Source organism: Delphinapterus leucas, chromosome 9 (assembly GCF_059928025.1).
Source record: "Delphinapterus leucas isolate spDelLeu-1000000601 "Yukka" chromosome 9, BTC_Dleu_Yukka2, whole genome shotgun sequence".
Classification (NCBI taxonomy): Eukaryota; Metazoa; Chordata; class Mammalia; order Artiodactyla; family Monodontidae; genus Delphinapterus; species Delphinapterus leucas.
In genome coordinates this window covers 3,026,615-3,046,334 of record NC_143137.1, presented here as the reverse complement: position 1 = coordinate 3,046,334, position 19,720 = coordinate 3,026,615, and the positions used below count along the sequence as shown (strand labels likewise).

General features: G+C 57.6%; 1 protein-coding gene across 1 annotated transcript in view; it reads left to right on the top strand.

Moving 5' to 3' along the window:
- DPP6 (dipeptidyl peptidase like 6) overlaps nt 1–8,967 on the top strand; it is a 766,975-nt gene extending 758,008 nt beyond the window's left edge. The window contains exons 22-26 of the mRNA XM_022576791.2: nt 3,405–3,516; nt 5,177–5,235; nt 6,051–6,123; nt 6,218–6,291; nt 8,216–8,967. Of these exons, the coding sequence (XP_022432499.2) occupies nt 3,405–3,516; nt 5,177–5,235; nt 6,051–6,123; nt 6,218–6,291; nt 8,216–8,362 (465 nt within the window). The 3' untranslated portion in view covers nt 8,363–8,967. The remainder of the gene's footprint in view (nt 1–3,404; nt 3,517–5,176; nt 5,236–6,050; nt 6,124–6,217; nt 6,292–8,215) is intronic.
- The last annotated feature ends 10,753 nt before the right edge of the window (nt 8,968–19,720 follow it).

The window sequence follows — 19,720 nt, the reverse complement described above, 5'->3', positions numbered from 1 at the left end:
GTAGTGTATATATGTCCATGCCACTCTCTCACTGCGTCCCAGCTGACCCTTCCCCCTCCCCGTGTCCTCAAGTCCATTCTCTACCTCTGCGTTTTTATTCCTGTCCTGCCCCTAGGTTCTTCAGAACCATTTTTTTTTAAAGATTCCATATATATGTGTGAGCATACGGTATTTGTTTTTCTCTTTCTGACTTACTTCACTCTGTATGACAGACTCTGGGTCCGTCCACCTCACTACAAATAACTCAAGATGTTCAGTGATTCCAGCACAGGGAGCCCTCATCTGAGCAGCTCATGTATCAATGTTTCTTTGCACACTATCTGGAAGGAAAGATAGAAAGAAGCCAGATCCTTGTGGGAGTGCTCTGTGAGGCTCCTAGTTACTTTTCAGACAAGCCTGCCATGGCTCTAGGGGTGGTACCCCAGGAAAGAAGGGGAGGCAGGAGTCTTTATTTCTGTATGTCTTTCTGTGCAGTAGCCACGTTAATTTAGCAGGTTCACTTACGTGGTAGGGAGGAGGTGGGGAGGTTCGTGCACTGAACTGTCAAAACAGAGAAGCTTCCACGGGGTGGCCCACGTCCGAGGGCCGTAGCCGGGTGTGGTGGGGTCGTGGCTTGGAGTTGGGTCCCTGGAGGACCACCTCCTATCGCCTTGGCCCCCTCCCCCGTTGTTAGGTGGCCTGGACCCGTGGGCTCTTGGTTTCAAGGCAGGAGCACAGATAGACACAGACCCGTCTTCCCTCTGAGGGAACAGGTCCTGCAGAGGGGCCTCGCAGTGACCCCACGGCAGGTGGAGGTTTGAACAGGTAACCGGAGAGATACCTGTTACGTCATCACCTCTGAGCCCAGGGTTTCGAGGGAGCCGTGTGCATCTGAGACAAGGGATCGCCCTGTGGAGGTCCCAGCATGCGTGCTGTGTATCCCACACCCGCACGGGAGGTGCAGCAGCAAAGGGAGGGCCCAGGGGATGGATCAGAGCCTGGACGCCGAGTCCTAGGGCTCATTCTGTGCTGGTGGAGGCCACTCCCAGCCTGCGAAGCTCAGAGCCAGTTGGATCACTTACAGCATAACTTGGGGCGACAGCTCTTACCTCCCGTCCCCATGGGAAAGTTACTGCCCCACAGACTGACCACAGCTCAGGGCAGGGCGCCCGGGCCCAGGTCAGCCTCTGTCCAGTCTCGGCTCTTCCCCAAACATGCACTCTGCTCCTGGGAGCTTGGCCTCCCTCCTCTGGCTGCTTTCCGCGTGGGCACCTGAGCATGGCCCCCGCGCCTGGACCTTTCAAAGGTCACTGTGGACGCAGACACAGGAGTCAGGGCGCCGTGAAGAGGCTTTCTGGACAAGTGGGAGATTCAGCTGCCTGGGCGTCGTGCGCTGTGTGGACGGGGGCCCACACGTCCTTCAGAACGCAGCCCACACCCCCGTCCCTGAGACAGGCCGAGGATGTGTGTGGTGCTCTTTGCTGGTCACCACCCTTATCCACTCTGCCTGATGGGTCCCCGCCTCTTTGAATGGCGCCTCAGGTACAGGGCTGTGGACTCTGTGATTGCATCCCCTCCAAGGCAATAAGCCATCGATTCCTTTAGCTGACGGGCATTCGGCAGGTTCAGGTTCACAGCACGCGTGAGAGAATTCCCCCTGCCCCCCCCCAGCATGCACGGGCTCCCCACTATCAAGCCCCACCATTTGGTACCTTTGTTACGGTTGACAAACCTGCACTGACGCATCATCATCACCCAGAACCCAGAGTTTACATCAGGGATCGCTCTTGAGGTGGTACCTTCTGTGGGTTTGGACAGACGTGTGATGGCATGTCTCCATCATCACGGGACCGCACAGAGCAGTCCCTCCACCCTGAGGATCCTCTGAGCTCCACCTCTTCACCCCTCTCTCCCCTCCCCCAGCAGACACTCCTCTTTTTACCGTCTCCACGGCTGTGCCTTTTCCAGAGTGTCACAGAGTCAGAATCACATAGCGTGGAGCCTTCTCAGATGGCTTCTCTCACTTAGCATTTAAGGTTCCTCCAGATCTTCCCATAGCGTCATAGCTCATCTCTTTTTAGCACCAGATAATCCACTGCCTGGATGCACCACAGTTCATCCACTCACCTACTGAAGGGCATCTTGGTTGCTTCCAAGTTTCGACAGTTACGAACAAAGCTGCTCTGGTCATCCATGTGCAGGTTTTTGTGTGGATATAAGTTTTCAGCTTCTTAGAGTAAATACCAAGGAGTGCAGTCATGGGATCATATGGTGAGGGGATGTTTAGTTTTGTAAGAAACCACCGAACTGTCTCCATAGTGTTTGTACCATGTTGCATTCCCACCAGCAACAAATGAGAGTTCCTGTTGCTCTACATCCTCACCAGCATTTGATGTTGTCAGTCAACACATTTTAAAAAACAAACTGCAGAATGACTGGTAAGGCTTGGAGATTCCATTGACCATGAATATTATTTGCCAGAAACCAAAAAGACTGTTACTGTCTTTAAGGTATTCCTGTTCTACTGAAGGAGCACTATTATAATGTAACAAACTTAAATATATTGATCAGAAACAGTTAATTCTACAGGGAGTTTGGCATGGCATGGACATGACAGTCTCCATCAGGTATGTGGGTTCTACACACGCCACCCTCTCACCTCAGCACACGCACTCACACTCGGCCACACCTTTGACAGCCCTCAGCCACAGCCTGGTTCTCCGGGCCTTCGCTCCTCTCCTTGCCCACCTTTGCTCAGCAAAACATCACATCTGTGCCCCCTTCCCTTTGGGTCTTGCAGGAAACAAACAGGTGCATCTGGACCAGCCAGCACCCACGGCAGATACGGTGTAATGCTTTGCTCTCTCTGGAAGGCTCACATTGAAATTGGGGTCTTTCATGTCAGCCCCAAATAAGGGCAGTACAGGAAATGAAGGACTGACCCACGTACACGACACGTGCGGACGTCTGTCCCGGGCAGACCCCTGAGCTGAGCATCCTGGCGACCAGTGCTGGAGCCCTTTGACATTGGCTCCTCATGGGCCCGCCCTCAGAATCACAGAAAGCGGGTCGGCTCTGCCTGCAGGCAAGGGAGAGGCAGCAGGGGGCGCTGCGTCAGAACGCTGGACAGCCGTCCCACAGTACACGCCGCACTCCAGTCCACAGTCACCGCCACGCTTCATCCTCGTGTCACTCGAACACGAGGCCCAGGAGGGGGATACTTGCCTCACGTTATATTTAGCTGGAAAGGCGTTTGCTTTCATCTTTTTACCTCCCTTATAATTTTTCAACGTTAATTTTTTTTAGAAAAACGAACTAGGTGACAGTGGTTGCTTGAGCCACTGACCTCATTGTCTGTGGCTGTTTTCATGGGTGAGTTATTGACTTTGCCCCTGCCCTTCTCTCTGCCCTCTGCTCGTTCCCAGGATTACGGTGGGTACCTGAGCACTTACATCCTCCCAGCGAAGGGCGAGAATCAAGGCCCGGTTTTCACCTGTGGCTCTGCGCTCTCCCCGATAACAGACTTCAAGCTCTACGGTAGGGGCCCCGACCGGAGGGGCGCTGGTCCCACCCAGCACCCGCCCCCAGGCCTCCCTCCCTCAGCGCCCAGTCCGATAACCTGCAGGGTGGCGAGGCCCGCGGTGGAACCTCACAGACAGGGCCTGGGGGAGGGGGGAGAGGGGTTCACGCCACTTGCTCGGAAAGTGGTCAGCCCACCGCTGCCCCTCAGTCGCGTTCCCGACACACGAGACCAGGAGCCAGAACACGCCCAGCGCCTGTGCTTGCAGTGATGGGAATGGTGCGAGCAGAAGGGAAGGGGACTCCGGGCCGCCCTCGCCCCTCCTCTCTGACCCTGCAGTGCGGCGGGGGCCCTGCGCCGGGTCTCTGTCCGGCGCGGGGTGTCTGGGGGCAGGTGAAGGGCTAGGGGAGCTGCTGCCCAGGGGCCTGGGTGGCTCTGCCCCGCCCTCTGACCCGGCATCTGCCAGCTCCTTTCTGTGACCGGACTCCCAGTGTGGCGGGCAGACCCTGCCTGCAGCTGCACAGACATGGCTCTGTGGGCACTGCTGGGGGGGGTCCTCCCTCTGGTCAGCCAGCCTCTTTTCTCTGAACGTGAAGGGCTTTGTGATGTCACCCTGTTTTTAAATGTCGGCAAGGCCCTCTCTGTGGGCTCTGGGAGCTGGCATTCGGGTCAGGGCGGCAGGGAGTCTGGGCCGTCGGCCCCAGCTGCCGGCACCGAGCCAGGCTGATGGGGAATCCGGGGGCTCCTGGTCGCTGGTGTGCGGAGCCCTGCTGGGGGCCTGAGGTCCCTTCGGGGCAGAGGAACCATCATCACTCCATGGCCGCACCCTCCTGCGCCCCAGCTCGGCACCCGTGGACCGCGCGGAGCCGTCCAGGGACACCGGCGCGTCTGCCGCTCACCAGCTCTGGCAGCCGAAAGGCTCACAGCAGATGTGCTGATTTTTGCAAGTGCCCAATGCACATTCCGACTCAAGATCATACAGGAACTCCCCTAATTCCAAATTCTAATCACTTAAAATTACTGTCCCATGGGAAGCCATGTAACATATTCTCTGTTTTTCAAATTCAGTGAGACTTTCTCGGGGTTTTTAATCAGGCTATTTCAAATCTGCCTGAGTTGAGTGCACACGAATGCGCCCAACCCCGCGCCTTGATGTGTCACTGTGTCTGGGACAGCGGAGAGCCCACGTGGTCTCCTGGACTGAACTAAGGGGTCCCTGCACCTGTAGAAGGAGCTCGGTGCCCTGGACTCCCAGACTTCCTGACGGGGCAGCCTCGGTCCTCACGAGACCCTGGACCTGAGCCAGGGGGCAGGCAGAGCGGAGGCAGCCGACACTTTCTGAAAATAAGGGAACCTGATGAAGTTGGCTCTTCATATCTGTTCCCCCTTCTGGACGTTGAAATGAAGTGGGGGCGGGGTGTGAATCCTGTTTATTTCGGAATCAGATCAGTTCGGTTTCCCTCGTGCTGCAATCCCACCACCACCACTAGCAGGTCTAAATGTCACTGTGGCGCCGGCTGAGTAACCCCGCAAAGACCCACGAGGTTTAGGTGCTTCTTCAGAAGCAGATGTTCCCCGGGAAGATGGAAGGGAGTCCAGCCCCGTCCCCAGGGCGGCCCCCGGAGCCCAAAGGGGCCCCGAGGCCAAGGGCTAACGCTGTCCTCTGCTTGTGTGCAGCATCTGCATTTTCCGAGAGGTACTTGGGCCTCCACGGACTTGACAACAGAGCGTATGAGGTGTGTTTGGGTTAGGGTTAGGGTTTGGGGCAGAGCCACCACTTGGCAAAAACGAGGAACCCTGCGATGATGCTTCTCCGAACTGCTCCCTCCCTCCCTCCCTCCCCCCCAGGCTCCGCCCCCTTTTAACTCCTGCTGGCCTGTGTTCCCTCCTTCCCTCCCTCCCGTGTCAAAGCCCATTCACCCGGGTGCCGTGATCTCTCCCAGATCGGTCTGGTTGCCCATTCTGGAACCGGCGGGACAAGGCGGAAGGTGGGGAAGGGCTTAGGGTGGAGGAGTCTGTCCCAGGGCCCATAGGCTCGGGTGTGGATGGCCGCTGGCCCGCTGCCCCCACGGCTGCTTCTGCTCCCGGGAGAAGCAGCCCCTGATGGGGGAGCAGGAAGCCCCTCGGACACCGCCTCCTGGTCTTGACCGCTCAGGCGGCTGAGTGTGGGCATCACGCATGCATCTCCTCACTGGCACCGAGGAGGCCAGAGAGCTGCTGTAGGCCAGGCTGCGGCTTCAGAGCTGCAACCCGGGAACGGACAGCAGGACGCTCTGGCCAGGGCAGCACCTCCCAGCGGCATCGGTTGAATGAAGGCCCCAGGCCACCTTCAGGGGGAGGAGACCCTTTCTCCCTGCTTCCTAGATCTTGTCCTGTCCCCTTCCTCTTTAAAAGGGGTTGGGGCTGGGAAAGCCCAGGCCCCCGAGAGCTTTCGCAGGGCTTCCAGGAACTGTGCCCAGGACACTGCGTGGCCCTCACCCTCCGGGTCAGGGTTCCTGGGCTCATGCCCTACTCCCCACGGCGGGCGCTGACCCCTGTCGCACACATGCAGATGGCCAAGGTGGCACGCCGGGTGTCCGCGCTGGAAGGGCAGCGGCTTCTCCTCATCCACGCGACCGCCGACGGTGAGCCCCCGACACTGACCACGGCGCTCGGCGAGAGCATCGCCCTGCGTGGGGTTACGGGTTTTGACACTTTCCTCTTTTCTTCTTTAAACAGAAAAGATCCATTTCCAGCACACCGCAGAACTCATCACGCAGCTCATTAAGGGAAAGGCTAATTACAGCTTACAGGTACCGTGCTGCACGCCTGCCCTGCCTCACACCACACATGCTTTTCCACGCACGAGGAGCTGAGTGATGCCCGGCCACGCATGACTGCAAACACTCCTCCGTCACGGCCATTGGAGATGCTCGGGGACACATCAGATCAGATAGATGGGCAGTGCTTTCTTTTGCTGCCGATTGATGGCGGCTCGGTTCAGCACTCAGGCTGTGTTTAAGCCCCTTTAGGCTCCACCACCGCCCCCCACCCCCGCTCCCTGCCCGGGGGATGAGCAAAGGCGGGGCAGCAGCCACACCCCCATGCTCACTGAAGAGGGGGCTGCTGTCCCACCGATGAGCGCAGCCTTGGCTTCACTAGCCTCCCCCCGGAAAGCACACATCTGCTAAATACTGGCTGGATGTTCCAGAACCTTCTGTGGTGCCGCAGTAGTTAAAGAGCACTGTCCTTCCCAAGAACCCGACTCACAGCCTTGACCTCACTGGCATCAAGTGCTGACCCACCGGCTCTAGTGTAGGTGCTTTCCAGCGATGCACGGTGCTGCTTCTGGAAACTTCTTCCATCTCCTTCCCGCCCTCTGGTTCACTTGGTGAGACAGGTATGATCCCGGTGGTCTTCTCGGGTCCAGGATAAACGGGAGACTTCTTCAACCAGGGCCCCAGGCAGCGCTGCCTGCCTCTGTCTCCCAGCCCTGGCTTTGCTGCGTGGCTGTCCCGTACAGGGCCAGTGTGCGCTGGCCGGTCGGGGGAGCGCTTCCCGCAGGGAGGGAGGCCGGCTTGCGTGCTGATGAACGCGGAGGGAGGGAGGGGCTTAGTTCACGTGACACTGGAGTTCCTTCTGAGAATGCTCAGGTCACAGTACAACGCTAAGTACGTCGTATGCACGCGATGCAGCTGCGGTAGGTCCGATGGCAGAGCTCTGCCTGCCGGTGTGGACCACTCCCCACATACAAGCGAAGCGAAGTCAGCAAGGTGCTGGGCGACACCCACCCCAGGACCCACTGGACTCTGTGCAGGCGCGGTGAGCGTCTGAGATACTCGATAAGCTTGTAAAGGTGACAACTCCAGGTGACGGCTCCAGGCAACCAGGGCCCGGGTAGGAGGAGACGTACTTCCTGCTCTGTAACCCTTTAGGTACATGTAATAGCTCAATGACCACGTTCATAAATACGAAAATAAAGGTGAGTGTCGTCATCTGGAGACATAAGAGGAAGACAGGGTTCAAAATGCAGGAAGCAGCCTGGTATCCTGGAAGGAACATGGGCTTTGGGGCCAATTCGACTTGGCTTTGAATCCCAGCTGGGACCGGGCCCTTCGTGTGGAAGTGGTGCAGTGTACTCGGTGTCGTTACATTTGGGGATGGAATGATTAGCTGCCGTCTTTTCAGCCCTGCCTCAGTCCCAGGCCTTGTTCTAAGCATTTCAGAGGTATTCCATCATTCAATTCTCACATAGCTCAGTGAGCCAGATTTTATGATGAGGTCATCTGCATTTGACGGCCGGGGTCCAGGAAAGCCCCCTGTGCACGGCGCACGGTGAGTCAAACGCAGGTGCCCGTGGGAGCGAAGGTTTCCCCACACTCACCAAGGTTATAGAGGCAGCACGGAATTCTTCCCCTTTCTTCGGGAGTCCTGATGCCTGGAGGCCTGGGCCGCTCGCTGCCTCGGTGGTCCCCGAGCCTGGATCCCTGTTGCAAATTCACACAAGCGGAGCGAGCGAGGCGTTCAGAGTCTGTTAAACCATGTGTTTTCTGATTCCGTCCCTGATTTGCTGAGGGCACCCTCCACCTGGCAAAGCCGCGAGAAGCAGCCCTGAGATGCCCTCCAGGCTGAGCTTCCGGCTGCGCGGAGCCCGGGCCGTGGTGCTCGGAGTCTCAGCGGCGCCCCAGCCCACGCGGAGGGCGGCCACGGGGGTAACTCCTCACGCCTCTCTTGCAGATATACCCGGACGAGAGCCACTACTTCAGCAGCGCCCCCCTGCGGCAGCACCTGTACCGAGCCCTCATCGGCTTCTTCGTGGAGTGCTTCAGGGTCCAGGACAAACTCCCGACAGTAACAGCGAGAGAGGACGAGGAGGAAGACTGACCGAGCCGGCCCGGAGCGCGCCCGGCGCCTGCTGGACCAGTGGACACCGACTGGGGAGCCCCGCCTCGCTCTCCCTCAGGGGCCTGGGTGGGGGCAGGAAGCGCCACCTTCCCAGCATGTGTGTTTCTGGTCCTGAGGGCAGTTTTGCTCCAGAAGCAAGCTCCTCCCCGGGTGGAGATGCATCGTCGCTCACAAGGGCTTCCACGGAGCCTGGAGCCGTCGCCACCCTGGAGTGACGGGTACCTCCCCGCGACCCCTCCCCGAGGAACAAAGCGAAGGACGGATGGCCGTGCAGAAGCTGGCCCTGGAATTCGAGCTCACGAGCGGTAGCGTTGAGACCCGGCCTCCGCCCGGGTACCGCTTCCACTCCAGGGCATCATACCCCATCTGATGTCACCGCGCCATGGACCAACTAGAGCACAATTGTTTTCCCAGTACTTGTCCATAGATTGGCTCGCGCCTTTCTGTAATTAGGAGATTCTGCATTTTAAGGGGCTGTACGAAGTGTTACTGTAGCTACGCTAATGGTTAACCTTATGGAATTAATTCGTATTTTTCTATGGTTTTTACCTGACACTGTCTCTGGTCATAGGGTTGCTTTGCTGTGCTTTTTTTTTTTTTTTTTTTGCTTTGTTTCGTTCAGTCAGTATGTATGTAGGCTTTGCACTTGTTTGGATAAAGAAACAGATCAGAAGTAACTGCTCTCTCCTCAATGTCATCATTAGACTTTGTGGAGACATTTCAGAACACTGAGCGGGAACAAAACATCCAATACTCTTCACTAAAAAAAGTCATAAAGGAAACCTGTCTCCCACCAAAGCTGCATTAGGGTCTGGCTTAGAGTCGCCTTGTGCATCTCCCTGCGCCCTTACGCCCATCCTTTTCCTCCCTGATAAGCCGGCAAGTCTTTTCAGGTGACGTTTGGTTAAAAAACATGAACAAAGTGTTGACTCCACCTCCAGGTCTGTCACGTGTGCTGGGTGACAGGAAGCCTGGAGGCAAGTGAGGCCGGCGCCGGTGTCACCCCGACCCTGGGGTGGCTCTGTCCCTCCGTGCCGCACGCAAGCAGTGTCGTCGATGTCCCTAGCCTTGTAAGACATCCTCTGAGCAGGTGCACAGCCAGCATCCCGTGTATATTTCACCTTGTTGTATATAAAGACGGGAATGCGGTCATGGCGTCGCGCCGCGTCCCCTGCCCTCCGCCCGGTTTTCGTCGTGTTCTGCCTGCATGCCACAGCCTGGCTGAGCTGCTCTCTACAAGTGCTTGTTGGAAATACATTGACGACCGTCATCGCCTCTGGAGCTTGTTGACAGCCTGAGTGTCAGTTCGGATTTCTCCAGCTCCCGGTCCTCCTGGGAAGGGGGACTCCCTGACATTCTTATCAGCAGAGAAGATACGTCCATGTCACTTTTGGTGTTTGGGGGTTTGGGCTTCATCTGCACGAGCTTTGAATGTCAGTTGTACTTAGTTCGATTGGAAGATCTCTGTCACAGGATTGTTTTTCAGGGGATGCATCACCGTTTGGGAAAAGGATGAATGTGCCGACCAGCAGGACCGCTTGAGCGCTACATGGCCATGCTTTTGCTATTTCAATGGGCTCGACCGACTGCAAAGCCAACTCAGTCTGAAAAGGGAGGCCAGCTCTGGCCACAGGATCTGGCAGGAGGGAGTGAGGATGTGGCATGGTAGTGTTTGTTCATCCATGGAATAAAACATTATTTTACCACTTGGATAGCTCTTTTCTTGCTTATCCTCCACCATCTCACCTTAGAATGTGTACAGATGTTCAAGAAGGCATTCAAGTACTGATTGATGCGTCCTCAAGGGCAGCACATGAAACCTGCATCTGTGGTAGCAGCGGCTTGATGGTAGGAAGAATAGGACCAGTCAAATATATCAAAGTCCCAAATCAACCAGAAAAGAGAATTCGAGTTTCGTCTTAAAAGTTTCAGGGTGAAGCCATAGAGGTATTCCCTAACTCTCCCCGGCCTCTCCCCACTCGCCCAGGAAGGAGGCCACCTCCTTCCCGCCGCCTTCTGCCAGGACCGGCCCTGAAAGCAGACACTGGCCTTGATCACTGGGACCGCCCCAGTTCCACGCAGTGGGAAGCCGGCCTGGGAGAGCCCGGAGCCTGCACCTGCCCTGTGTGTGTGAGGTGAGGTGTGTGACACATGTGACTGTGGTTGCTTGTTTCCATTTTTAATTAGTTTAAAAATGTTTTAATAAGACCATGAAGCTGTGGAACTCCAGAGCCCAGTACAGGGAGCACAGCCCTAACCCGGGGGCATCCCTCTTCCTCAGCATCTCCTGGGACACAGCTGCCTCGTTCACAGGGGAGGGCGGTGTGTGTACCCCTGGCCTGAACACACGCTGCCCCTCCCTCTCTTGCCTGACCTGTCAGTCCCAGAAAAATGATTTCGTGAAGGATTAGTTGCCTTCCCGAAGCCCCTGTTAAAAACCTCAGTGTCACAAGAGAGGCTGGAAGGATATTTCAGAGATATATCCTTCTGTCAGCATGTGGCTGTGAGCTCTCGGGACAATCACAAGAGGAAGGAACAGGAAGCCTGTTGGTGCGTGGTACACACACTTAGGATATCCAGACCGTGTATACGAGTAGAACTCTGCCCCGCGACCTGCAGCAACCAGCCCCGGGCGGCCAGGACTTGACCAGCATTTGACAGCTTCCTAATGTCTGCCTGCACTTCCAACTTGGGACCAACTGGGGAAAACCTAACACATCCCCTAGGCAGTAAGAGCCCTGCCCCAGCCCCCAGGGCACCCCTGAGGCCCCTCTCCCACCGAGAAGCTGTCCCGCTCCCCTGTCTGCCTTCAGTCTCCGTGGAGCACACGTGAGGGTGGTCGGCCCCCACACTCCAGCCAGCTCTGGGGAAGCAGACTGTGCTTGCTCTGATTTGGGTGTGCATCAGTCAGCTAGGGCTGCATAACAAAGCACCGCAGACTGGGCAGCTTAAACAACAGGAATTTATTTCTCACAGTCTGGAGGCTGGAAGTTGAAGCTCAAGGTGCCAGTGAATTAGGTTCCCAGTGAGAACCCTCTTCCTGGTTCATGGATGGCCACCCTCTGGCTGTGTCCTCACCCAGCAGAAAGGGGGAGAGCTCTGGTCTTTCCTTGTCTTATAAGGACACTAATTCCATCACGGGGGCCTCATCCTCACAGCCTTTTCTAACCCTAATCACCTCCCAAAAGCCCATCTCCAAGAACCATCATATCAGGAGTTAGAGCTTCAACATATGAATGGGGGTGGGAGGGAGACACACGTTCAGTCTGTAACACGTGGTTCTAATCTTCACGCAGGCATTCTAGAGAGAAAATAGAGCTGCCGAGGAGCAGGTGGGGACCCTGGGGGCAAGTGGGAGGGAGAGGACCCAGCCTCGGGGACACTGCTTCATGGGTGGGGCTTCTCAGGAGGTCTGGACCGGCAGGTCTCAGGGCGCTGGCCCTGAGAGGCCTGGGCTCCCTTCTGCAAACCACAAACTCCAAAAAGCCATTCACCATCTGAACCTCATCACTCACACTACACAGATAGGGGATTAGAAGCCCTGAGAAGGCAAGGGAGTTGCCCAAAATCACACAGCAAGGCAGCTACAGCCCTACGTTGCTTTCCCCTCTCATTGTTTTCTTTCATGATAAGCGAAGCGCAGGCCTCCCTCCTGGGTCTAGCACGGTCCTCTGGGCACCAGCACTGGGCCCCAAGCACAGCCCCTGGCCAACACAGAACCAGGCCTGCTGGAAACGGTGTCAAGGTCTAGATTCCGAGCAAATGACAAATCCGTGGCTGCTTCCAATTCCTGTTCAGTTCAAGCCTCTCTTGTAGGAAACCTCTCGTTGGATCAGCCTGCCCGGCACCCCCTGAAGCAGCGTAAGCTGTGTCTTTAATGTTTCCCAGATGGGATCTGAGGCCACTGCAAGTCTGGGAGTAACATTGGGAAACAGAACAGCCTGAACTGGTCACACCCTCTAGATCGAAGACCCTCAACTCTGATGCACATCAGAGTCCGCCGGGCACTTTGTAAAGTAGACCCCAGAGCCCCAGGATGACGACGTACACGTGTACACACGCAAACACACACATGTCTGGGAAGCACCGCACCGAATGATATCGCCCCATAGAACCTAAGCAGGAGTCCCCAAGGCTGCCGCGTGGCAGCTCCCACGACATCCTCCAGAGGCCCATCTGTCTTCTCCTTCCCACTCTCTTGTCCCTGAAGGTCAAACAGACTCCCGGGTCACAGGTGGGCGCTCCATGCTGGGGGCGGCAGAGAAGGAGGGACACGCCTGGGCCCCCAGAGCATGGCTGCACCCCAGCCCTGGGCCCCGCCTGCTCATCTTGGGCTTCTCCACTTCCTGCAGCTCCCACATCACCCTGAGGTCTGGTCACGCTGGCCAACCCCCCAGAAGCATCGGTGTGGGGCCTGGACTCCCACACATACTCAGTAGGGCGTCCTCAGAAGGCAGTGGGTTATTTCCACTCATGAGACCACATTTTTACCCAAAGGCTGATGGAACCCGGTTGGTTCAAGTGGATTTTACTGCCAGGACTCTTTGTAGATGAGAGGGTATGTTTTTTAAATAAATTTATTTATTTGATTCTTGACAGTATTGGGTCTTTGATGCTGCACACGGGCTTTCTCTACTTGTGGCGAACAGGGGCTTTTCTTGTTGCGGAGCACGGGCTCTGGGCGTGCGGGCTTCAGTAGTTGTGGCTCGCAGGCTCTAGAGCGCAGGCTCAGTAGTTGTGGCACCCGGGCTTAGTTGCTCCACGGCGTGTTGGATCTTCCCGGACCAGGGCTCGAACCCGTGTCCCCTGCATTGGCAGATGGATTCTTAACCACTGCGCCACCAGGGAAGTCCAAGAGGGTATATTTTTTTAATGACTATATTTGGTATAGAAACATATAAAGATATGGCAAATTCATTGACTGGTGAAGAAATGGCCCCAATACTACCTCCACATTCTGCTTTCGAAGACATGAAGATCGTTAGAGCTGTAGGGCTTGGATTACATCAGATGTCTGGCTTTTAAACGGACTTTTAAACAAACCACTTTTACAGAAACCTGAATATTGTCTAAAAGTCAGGACAATCATTCACTGAAGGAAGATGACCCACTGAGCTGGACTCCGGTGATCGTCTTGGGGGTGGGCTGTCAACTGCATCTCTGAAAGGAAGCTGAAAGGAAGCTCGGGAAGCAATGATCTGTAGTTACAGCTGCTTCCTGTGGGAGAAACGCTTCCACTACCACCAGCCTCACACCCCTGAGAACAGAATGGGAGCGAGGTGTGAAATCCCTTCTCGGGCCACTTAGAAGTGGTGAGATTCCTGGCCGGGGACCCTTAGCATTGGCTAATGTGGTAAATCAAGGGGCGGGGCTTCTAGGGCCGGAGGATGCCAGCAGAGGGAGGAGTTACGGGCGTTGAACAAAACCACATTCTCCGTTGTGGCCCTGTGTCTTCAGTGGCTCCGGGGATCTTCCTGAAATAGAGCCCGACCCCTGCCCACCCGATGACAAGCCCCTGGAGGCAGGGAAAGCGTTGATTTCTTCTGCATCCTGTCCTCCCCTCCCCGCACAGGGCCAGCGCTGGGCTGTGAGCGGCAGAAGGGGACAGGCGGAGCTGGCAGGACATGGTGTGGGGAGTTGCCCCCGGAGGCGGGACCACCACTTGCTCCCAAGCCTTGGGAATCCCACCCCGCAGGCGGACCCTCTGCTGTGCTGGGGGAGGGGGAGAGCACTTTGAGGGGCTGGAGCTTCTCTGGAGCTTTACTGAGCTCACTAACTGGCAGCAGGCTGTCCGGGGAGCCCCGTGCAAGTCAAAGGCCATGAACGGTGGGTGGGGCCTCCCTGCTCCGGGGTAACAGCCTCTCAGCAATGCTCTGTCTCGTGCGAAACTCTTCAGGCTTCCTCAGTCTCACAGCACGCAGCTGTGGGCACTTCAGCCAAACCCAGCAAATGTGTCTTCAGTTATTCAATCACTAGGACCTAATCAACGGCTTGAAAGTTCCGTTTGTATAAAGTGTCAGTTACCGAAGAGTTTCAGTGCTGAGCTCCTCTGTCTGGAAGAGTAAGATTCTCTCTCTCCTCTCTCTCTCCCCCTTTTACCCTCTCCCCAGAGCAGTCCTGCTGAACCCACAGCTCAGTGGGGCCCAGCCCGGTGGGAATAGGAGAGCGGGGCGGGGGGGGCGGGGCGGGCAAAGGAGGGGGCCCGGCGGACGGGGTGCAGAGGTGGCAGCAGCCCTGGTGGGCTGCCTTTCTGGATCGGGGTGAGCATGGCTCCACCGTGTGCTCTGGCGGCGGGACCCGGTGCTCTGCCGGTCTTTCTGAACTTTCGTTGCATTATTTGTAAAAAAGAATGGCAGGGGTACTAGTTGCCTGGGGCTGCTGTTAACACAGTGCCGCAAACCGGGCAGCTTAAACAACAGACACGTGTGCTCTCCCGATTCTAGAGGCCGAAGTCCGTATAGAAGCGTCGGCGGGGCCAGGCTCCTGAAGGCTGCAGGGAGGGATCTGAAAGCCTCCTCCAGCGTTTGGTGGTCCCTTGGTTGGGGCAGCAGAACTCCGACCTTCAAACGGCATCGTCCCCGTGTGCCTGCCTGTCTGTGTCCACCTTTCCCCTTTCCATGAGGACACCCCTCCCACTGGATTAGGACCCACCCTAACGAGCTCAACTTCACTTGCTCATCTGTGGTGATGAAGAAAAGACCTCCAAATTAGGTCCCATTCGGAGGCACTGGCGGTAAGTTAGGGCCGGGGGATGGGAGGCAGTGATGCAGCTCAGTCCCTAAAGCAGGGTTTCCTATCAGGGAATGATCTGGGCGTGGGGGGAGGAAGAAGGTACCGGGGCTGCAGGGCGGCCACAGGACAGAGAAGCCCTCCCGGGGGTGCAGAAGCCTGTGGCTCGGGGAGCAGGCCGTGCCCCTCCCACCCCGTCCTCTGCAGGAGGCAGCTCCAGCAGCCAGGCTGCTTCTGGAGGGAACAGGAGCTGGGCCCACCGTGTCCTCTGCGCTCCTGGGAAGGGGGCGGCCGCAGCACCACCGGACCCTGCAGGGCTGCCCCCTTCCTCAGGCATCTCTGAGAGCCCGGATTCTCCCAACATCCACCTCGGGAGAGCCGGGAGGCGCCAGCAGCCGTCCGCGGGCCTGCTGTTGGCTCTCTGGTCAGGGAAAGGCCATGGGGCCGGCTGCACACGCCCGGAGGAGCCCGGTGCAGAGTGGGGCTGAGTGGCTAGCTCCCTCTCGAAACCCAGGCAAGTGCTGCTGTGTCTCTCAGGGGTTCACCCATGCCACTGAAGGCCTTTAATTTTAGAAAATCGCAAAATGCAGCTTAATGGCAAGGGGGAGGTGCAGCCCTCTCCCCAGTTTGGCCTAGAAAAACCCTTCCCTGAAAACCATTGGGTACTTCTGGCTTTTTGAGTGTGAGCTGCCCGTTCTCCTTCCTTGGCCCCTGCAATAAACCTTTCTCTGCTCCAAACTTTGCTCAGCCTCACTGTGCGTCAGGCACACGGACTTGGGTTCGACCACAGTTCGTCCTGACGAAGCCACCTTTACTATAGACAGCTTGGTTTTACCAAAATATCCTGCCGGTCACGGAGGGTAAATTTCCTAAGAACACCCTGGGGAGAGTGGCGGGCTTTCTGCCGGCGGGGATCCGTCGCTCACTGGCACACGCTACCCCACCTCCCAGGACCGAGTGGCCAGATGCAGGTCCGATGGTCAGCAAGTGAGGTACAAATCCAACCAGCAAGAATGGTTTGACACCTGCTGTGGCTGGCGGGCCGGGAGCTTCTCAGAGGAGCTGGGCTGGCCCTGGACCAGCCATCCCGTCCCCTGGCCTCCCGGAGAGAACGATTCCGACAAGGAGAGGCCGTGAGGACAGAGAGGCCAGGCACCACGTGCAGGCCACAGGCTTCAGAGTCAGATGGGCCTGCTGTGTGTCCTGGGGCAAGTGTCCTAAGTAACCTCTCAGGGCCCAAGTTCCTCCTTCGTGAGGCAGAGACTAACCCAGAGGGAACGGTGATGTGAACGTCGGTGGAATCTCCTGGCCTGCGGTTGTCAGTAAACTGAAGCTGGTGTTATTCAGAACGACTAGAATTCTTTTTTTTTAACCAAAGAGCTGGAAGGATGCCTGGCCATTTGCATTTCAAGTTTCCCAAACTACCACCTGAAAAATCTCTGCGAAACAGGTTTCCAGGCGCTGGAGGTGGGCGGGCTCTAGTCCGTGGGAAAGTGATGGGTGGGCCGAGGCTCCCCGGGAGCGCAGGCCGCGTGAACCGGACGCGGGGTCACCGGGTGGCTGCGGGGGGCGGGGGCCGGGGTGAGCCCCGTCTGCGCCTGCGCCGTCCGCTCCCACCGCGCCGGGGGCGGCGCAGCCCCCGCACCTGGAGGGGTAGGTGGGCCTCGGCGGCCCTGAGGCGCGGAGCCCGGGGCGAGCGGGCGGGCGGGCCTCCGCCGGGCCCCGTCCGAGACCCCGGGAGCCGAGGGCCGGGGTCACAGCGAGGCTACGCCGGGGCCCGTCCAGAGGCCGTGGGCGAGCGGCGCGCGGGCGGGCTCGGCGCCTGCGGGCTGCGCGCTCGGCCGGCCGGCAGGGGGCGCGCGGAGCCTGCGTTCCGGGGGACGGCCGCCCGCGGGGGTCGCGCGCCGGGAGCTGCAGGGGCGGGCGCGGGGGCGGTGGCTGGGTGAGGACGCAGGCCTGGGTCAGCGCTGCGGCCCGCGAAGGGAGCCCGGCCTGAGAGCGGCGGCGGGCACTTGGGGGCCACCCCGCCCCGGGCAGCGCCCGCCGGCTCTCGGCTCAGTCCGGCTCATTCCTCCCGGCCGCCGCCTCGTGCTCCGGAGCTGGGGACCCGGGGGCGGGCAGGAGAGGCCTCGCTCGCCCAGGACCTGCTCGGGGACCCTGCCCGCGTTGGTGATCGATCGTCGAGTCCCTATCACAGGGCTCCTTGGGGTGAGGAAACAGCTGGGGACTAAGGAAAACTCGAGATCCCAACCGGCAGATTCGCCCTCCGCCCCGGGGCCGCGTCCCTGCCTGCAGCCTGGGCCTGGACTCCACTTCCAGGCCGACTGGTGAGCGCCCAGGGTCCCGGAGAACGCCTGGGGTACCAGCGGCAGGTCGTGGACTTGGGTGGAGGGGGATGCCCAGACACCCCATGACCGTACAGCCGCCACAGGCCACCTGCAGCTCAGACATCTGACTGCGAGTCCGTGGGTCACGAGTCAAATCCTTTTCACCTGCCCTAATCAAGGTCAGTTAAGACTTGCGTGTCCACCAGGCAGCACGCAGCCTAAGCAATAGGCTGTTTGCCCGGGTTGTTTCCCAGCAGCTTGGAATCAGCTGCGTCCAGTTGGAGCTGAACTGGTTGCGGCCGGATGGGACCACCGATTCCCGAGCCGGGCCTGCGCGAGGGCCCGCCCAGCGCCCTTTAGACCGTGCAGCGGCCTGTAGCCCAGCTGCGCCTGCGCCTGCGCAGAAGGAGTCCCGCAGCTTTCTCCAATCATCACCTTTCCCCGCGCTCCCCACGCCTCAGGTGGCCCTGCTTCTTTATTCGTTATCGCGTAAATACCCCGAGCCCCTTCCCTTCCGGGACGCCAGAGCTGAGGTTTGCCCTCCTCTCTCCTGGCTTAGCTGCCTGGCCAACAGACCCGGGCGTCTCGGCGTTTGGCTTGCTGTGCGTCAGCCCAGAGGAGCCTGGTTGGGTACCAACTGCACAGGGACACTGCAGCTCGGGACCAATGACTCTGCGCCACCTCTACCAGTTTGTGGTTTTGGAAGCATCAGGTAACGTTGGCTTCAGGCAGAATTTTCTCATTTGGGGCTTCTCCGTGAATGACACGCCTTGCCCGGGCGTTGCGGGGGCGGGGGGCGCCCTGCAGCCCTCCCCTCACAGGGGCTGTGCCCTCCGCCAGGGCTCCCTGCTCCGAGCTGTTCACTGACCCTTGAAGTGCATGGTCCCTGCGGTTTCTGTGGCTCTTCTTTCGGGACAAGCACTGTTCTTGCAGGCGCTTCTCGGGGAGTCTAACCGGGGCTGTTAACTGGGCAGTTGGCTATAGCATCTGTAAGTTCGTCAGTGTGTGCTGAAAGCTGGTGATGTGACTGTGTTCAGGATTAGCGGTTATGCCCCCTCTTCCGTGCTTCATGTTGAGGTATTATTCCAAAGAGGCTGCTTTTGTTTCCTGCGCTTCACTGATCCCGGAGCAACTGTTGTTAGTTTTCCTGGGCTGTTGAAATGAGCTTTACCAGCTGTGAAAAAGAGCTGTGAATTGTGCTATCTTGTCACCAGTTCTTAAACTCTGATATATTGTATCCACACTCAGAAAATAACTTTGTTTCGTATTATATACAGGCAGCGGCTTTCAAACGTTCAAGCGTTTTTCTGGGGAAAATTGTGTGTGTGTGTGTGTCTAGGTGCCAACATAATTAGCACACTATCATTCCTTCTCTAGATAACTTTCCATAGAAAAGGACATTATTCTAAGGAAGAGAAGTGTCACTGTCCACAATCCAAGATCGGCATCATCTTCATTCTGTTGCCATATGACACCAGGTGATGGCGATGACGACAGTCATACCTAATTTCTGCATTAGGAAAAAATCCGGAAATGGTAAATTGAAATAAAACCCAAGTATCTTACATGCGTACGCAAAACAAAGTTTACCAGTGATAAATCCCGACTAAAAATAATCAGGACAGCTGGGGGCGTTCAGGACAGCTGGGGCCGTTTATTGGGTTTTTTTTTTTTTTTCTTTTAGCAATTTCAGGGGAAGTGCCCCGTGCTCTGTCCACCATTACCTCTCCAGGGCAGGTGCTGAAATAAAATCATCAGAGAGAAGAGACTACCGCTCGGAAAGTGTGCAAATGGTGCTCAAACAACACGTTAGCAGCGTCAATCCGTGCCAATACAAGCCACGCCCGTCTCTGACACACCTGTCCGGCGTGTCACACTGGCGGCGAGTTAGTGTAAGGTGCAGGTGATGCTGGAGTTTAGGTCTCGAATTCTGGAAGGTCGCGCTCAAGACGTGACTGCGAGGAGGGCCTGTTCTGTTGTTCTTGTTAAGATGGATCCGTGGGTCTCAGTAACGACCTTAGAAAATCCCGTCATTTCCCCAGATTGCGCACAGCAAGGCAGCTGCCTCCTTCTCAGAACTCTCCGGGCTTCTCCACACGGGCTCTGGGCTCTGCGGTGCCCTTGAGCCTGACCGCCTGGGGTCAGGGAGGCAGCAGAGGTCAGATGCATCTCCTTCTCTGTTCCGCTCACGGCCCGAGGCCCAGAGGGAAGCAGGAGGCCGCTGTACGCTCGTGGGGACAGTCCTCTGCTCGGTGTCAGAGGGACGAGGACCCGGGAGATG